This window comes from Apis dorsata, unplaced genomic scaffold, assembly GCF_000469605.1.
Source record: "Apis dorsata unplaced genomic scaffold, Apis dorsata 1.3 scaffold_577, whole genome shotgun sequence".
In the NCBI taxonomy this organism is placed as follows: Eukaryota; Metazoa; Arthropoda; class Insecta; order Hymenoptera; family Apidae; genus Apis; species Apis dorsata.
This window is the reverse complement of record NW_006263787.1, coordinates 144,913-150,019: the sequence shown is the minus strand read 5'-3', so window position 1 is coordinate 150,019 and position 5,107 is coordinate 144,913. Positions and strand designations below refer to the sequence as shown.

The 5,107-nt window shown below is 33.2% G+C and overlaps 1 protein-coding gene across 7 annotated transcripts in view; it reads right to left on the bottom strand.

The window, feature by feature from the left end:
* Nucleotides 1-84: 84 nt before the first annotated feature.
* LOC102672506 (protein Skeletor, isoforms B/C) overlaps nucleotides 85-5,107 on the bottom strand; it is a 63,545-nt gene continuing 58,522 nt past the window's right edge. For 6 of the 7 annotated variants that reach the window (XM_006621034.2, XM_006621036.2, XM_006621033.2 and 3 more), the window contains 8 exons: nucleotides 3,488-3,726; nucleotides 3,231-3,411; nucleotides 2,824-2,844; nucleotides 2,308-2,680; nucleotides 1,440-1,760; nucleotides 1,151-1,274; nucleotides 573-864; nucleotides 85-284 (listed from right to left, as the gene is read on the bottom strand). In XM_006621034.2, coding sequence (XP_006621097.1) covers nucleotides 168-284; nucleotides 573-864; nucleotides 1,151-1,274; nucleotides 1,440-1,760; nucleotides 2,308-2,680; nucleotides 2,824-2,844; nucleotides 3,231-3,411; nucleotides 3,488-3,726 — 1,668 coding nt within the window. In that variant the 3' untranslated portion in view covers nucleotides 85-167. The remainder of the gene's footprint in view (nucleotides 285-572; nucleotides 865-1,150; nucleotides 1,275-1,439; nucleotides 1,761-2,307; nucleotides 2,681-2,823; nucleotides 2,845-3,230; nucleotides 3,412-3,487; nucleotides 3,727-5,107) is intronic. The other variant, XM_006621037.2, reaches the window with a different exon arrangement.

The window sequence follows — 5,107 nt, the reverse complement described above, 5'->3', positions numbered from 1 at the left end:
TTTGTTTTTTTTTTTTTTTCGTTTTATCACCATCTTATTTTACGCGAATTTTATTCTTATTCGATTTCCCTTTTCTATCTTTTTCTATCTTTTGTTTCAATTTAATCCTCGCCATCTCGCATATGTTCCCGCGTATTTCCCGCTAAACGATATTTAATAAGGTTAATTCATCTTATGAATTTTAACATACTAACGACAAACGTCGTCGTGACCATCGACAATACGGCCGTGTGTGCGCTGTTGACAACGTGTATTTTCCAGCCCAAGTTATTGTGCGTGTAACACTGTAGAAAAATAAAATTTTTATATTGAGCTATTTCTCATATTTAATAATACATTATAATATTATTAAATTTTCAAATCAATTCAATTATACCAAAAAATTTTAATATTAAGATAACATTATCTTCTTCGTGCCAAAAGCATTTTCTTTTTCATCATTAACTCTTATTCTTTTAATTCTTATTCTTAATTTTATTCTTCCTCGACAATACAACGAATATAAACTTTCATAAGTTATCGAATTGCACATTTCTTTCATTAATTTAATGTAATTATATTTTAATAAATACCTGATAATAAACTAAATCTGGAGTATCTTCGGTCACGGTCCAAACAAGTTTCGCCGGTTCACCCTTGTCACACTCGAGTCTAAGGGTTTCAAAGAAATTTTCAAAGGTCTCCATATCCGCACTCATATCCACCGTCTTGTGAACCCATTCGCAATAGCGGCCAGCCGCGGTTGGATAGGGATATCCATCCTCGTACTTTACTCCTGCGAACACTTTTTGCGCCTTTTGTTCATCCTCAGTTTTTTGACCAAATCCACCCTCTGGACTGGTGGTGATGTAAAATGGATGGTACCTAAACGGATAAAATACATTCTTATGCATTCTATACAAACTAGACACTTCGCATTCCATGAATAATTTCAAAAGGAAACAATTTGTAAAATAATGGTTCAATGATATATTTGACTCTACGCATTATATTCAATTATAATGGGAAATGAATTTAGTGGAAAATTGCAATCAAATAACGATAACAATAAACAATATATATGAATTATACAAATCTTGTGTTGTTATCGAATATGGAAGTGAAATTAAGAAAACAGAATATAAACTGGATTCTTGAAATTCCAACTTGCCTGGCTGGATTAGCTGGATCATTTCCACCCTCCACTATGAATATATATGTTTGTCCTCTTTCCACCGTGATTTCTGGGATGAGCAAATCGTTGATGTACCACGCGATTCCCCAAGCAGGTTGTCCTATATATTTAATTATTAAGATATTCAATCAACGATATAAAAATATATAAACAGAAGAAGATATAGAATAAGAAAGAAAGAAAAATTGTCAAATGTGGATCAAGTGGATCAAGATCCTCGATCGAAGAACTTTTATAAGATTTATAGGATATTAGGATAAGTTACCTGTAATTCTCGTGTATCCCCTTTTTCCACCAGCAGGCCCGATCCTAGCACTGAACATAGTTTCGTTGGTGATTACGGCTACGGGCCAGGGTTTGATGTCAGACATGTCCGGGAGATTGTAGAGGGAATTTGTACACTCGTGCACATTTCTCGACGTAAAATCAATACGGATGTCCTCGGTCGTCTTGTCGAAGCTTTGATGAGCATTGGCTTCTCCTCTCAAATTCAGAGGTCCTATTGCAGCGATCACGCTCGTTTCTGTATTTGGGATCATTTTGTCCTTCACTGGCTCGTTCGTGCTCATCGGTCTCATATAAGTAACTGAAACATTTTTCACGAATGTTAAAATATGAATGGTAAACTTTAATGTGCAATAATTTAATAATAAAATTTTGGATATCGTTATGAAAGATATTGGCGACCGATTGAGATGAAATTTGGTGTGATGTCATGGAGATAAACAAGTAGATTTAAAAAAATTGGTGCAAACACGGATCATAAATGGATTGGAGTTTTTGTAGAGACGTCTCATGTAAAAATTACTTTGAAAAATTATTATTTTCTCTCTTGTTGTTTATAATTAATTTATTTTACTGTTTCAAAAATTCTTGTTTAAAATTAGAAATCAACGAATATCAAGCAATTATACATAAAGCAAGACAATTTTTCTTTCTAATTCATCATATTACATAAATTTAATTTTATTTAATTGAAACAATATTGAAAAACTCGGATGATTTTAAAAATTAAATTTGATGCTTTTTCACTTGACTAAAAATCGACGTTTTCAATAAATCCCCAATAAATCGTACGCAACATAATAAATGCTAAAAGCAGTTTATTACAAATAAATATCAAAAGTTTTTACCTGTCGTCACCCCGTTCTTTCGTTCTCCATGCACAAGAACGGCGTCGTTCTTCCCTCCAATCCTTTCGTCCGGACACACGCCCTTATTCCCGTCACACTGCGCGTAATCCGACATATAATAGTCCTCGGCGATGAATTTATCGGTCCTGTTGTTGTAAGCGACCACCACCACATCGCCACCGATCATCTCTGACTTTCCCTCTCGGCCGGATAAACCGAACGCAACGTACTGGTCCTCCCTGATCCGGCCAGACACTCTGATCTGAATGTCGTCTCCTATCATCTCCCATTGGACTTGTACACGACCCTCCAACATTTCCTTGCAATTGGTCAGCTCGTGTTTGGACAGGGGCGGTGACGGTGTACTGCTTGTCTGGAAAAAATATTACAAATTTTTGCCTTTCCTTCTTTTTCCTTCTTTTTTTTTAATGCGGGAATCACGTTATAACTAATTAAAACTGAATGAATTGTTTCTGACACGTCGAAATCTGTTTGATAGACTCTACAGTTACTTACAGGATCGTACCACCAAGGCGGCTATCCCGATAAAAATACATTTCGTTAATGAAATGTCGTATCTAATTTGAGAAGTCATTTTTAACACTTTAACCCCTTTCCTGCCAACGACGAAATATCTCGTCGTAACGAAGATAAGCGTCGTAAGATTGGACGCGTTGGACGAGATATCTCGCGTGTCTTTTCACTTTAGAACTCGGGATATCTCGTCTGTGGTAATAGATTTTTGGATAAAAGTCAATTTTAGATATATATATATATATATATATATATGTATATATATATATGTATATATATATATATATATACAGACGAGATATCTCGTCCTTGGTAGCGAAAGGGTTAAGAGATGCATGAATACTACAAAATGGAATTTCGTTCGATCATGAACATCGGTTTTCAGTTACCGTAATTTTGGTCTGTCCAAGAGCAGGCGGAACATCGAGGTCCTTAGGTATCAGTACATGCCCGAAGTTGTGCTTGTATTGCACGCACCATACCGACAACCAGTCAATGTCGTGCACCGTCAAGTTGCCCGGCAAAACGATTTCGATGTCTTCCCCTTGATAACCCTTCAATGGTGCCAAACTGTAGAGACAAAAATTTTTGCTCCATTCTCGTTAATTCTAATTCCAAAACGGTATAGTTAAAAGGTCTTACGCACCTTTTCCTCTCGTTTGGCACTTTGATACCAAACGTGGTAGGCTCTGACCCGTTCCCAACCCAGAAATACGCGTCCGGGCCGGCACCATCGTAATGAAGATTCGGAATGTAAAAAGTTTTGCTATCTAGAATGGTGATGTTCCCGCTACGTAGACCGTGGGCTAGCCTCGAGAATTCTGGCAGCACCCTTGCCTTCGGCACTTTTAAATTTGCCGGGATGAAAACGTCGCCGAAGTTCACCTACGATAAATTAAAAACACAAAGAATCCTTCAATCCTTTTTCAGGTATTTTTCTCGTAATAGTCATTTTGATTTTTAAGGGAATTAAAATTATCGAACAATGGTGACGAATTTTCTTTCGTGGAAATTTATTTATTTTTTTTTTTTTAAGAAATTGAAATTTCTCAGAATTGGTGGTAGGAATATGATACTATCAAGCTTTTGATTATATGTAAGTAAGATTTGTAATTAATGATTAAAATTTAAGTAAAATAAAGTCAAATAATAAATAATGTATTTTTTCATTTGAGAATCAAAAAATGTATAAATTAATAATCGTAGTTGCAAAATATTAGTGAGAATTTGAAGATATATATTATATTTTATTGTATTTTCAATAATATTATATAATATATAATCGATTATGAGAAAAGATCATAGAGTATAATATAAGATATTTGAAATTTACTAAATAATAAAGTAAATTTTAATTATTTGTTCAAATAAAAAATGCCAAGAGAAAACTTGAACAAAGAAAAGCTTGAAAAAATTAAAACTTATAATTGTAAAAATTAGAAAAAATTGAAATTGAAGATCCAATATTTATCATATTCATTATATTATTATGAGAATTAAAATTTATATTGATTACTATAAAACAAAATAAATTATGAAATAAAATTATGAAATATGTTATTATAATTGATATTCTTATAGCAATAATTAATTTTTTTATCAACAATTTAACGCAGTTTCATAATTTATTTTCTTCAAAAATTATATAAATTGCTTCATAATAGAAAAAATAAAAAATTCATAATTTCTTGAAGTTTAAAACACTCATATATACTATATATTATACAATTCATATGAAATTTTTTAAATTTCCTTTATTTTTCTTATAATTATTCTAAAAAAATTCCTTAGATCAAAAAACAAAGAAGATATTTCTATCTTCTCCTCTATCATCTCTTTTCTTTCTCTTCTCTTTAATATTTAATCATTTTAACATAATTTTTTTCAAGTCTACGCGAGACAAAATTTCACAGAAAAAGTGTTGAACAGATCAAACGTTCGATTTTCTCATCGAAAGCAAAAGATAGAGTTTTATATATATATATACACACACACACATATATATATAAAGAGAGAGAGAGAGAGAGAAAGAGAGCAGTTTCCGGCATCGAACAGGAACCATCTCATCAAGTTGTCTTTCAGAGGCCGCATATTTACACCCTGCCAGTCGAAAAAGTCGATCTATCATTCCTTACCCCCTGAAGTTGAAGCTGACGTACCAATAGGGGTTGGTTTGGGATCGTTTATATTCTAAGTTCCGTCAAACGTCTGAATAAGTGAGACGGGAATGAGTGTAGAAGTGGAATAACGATAGGAAGGAAAAGAG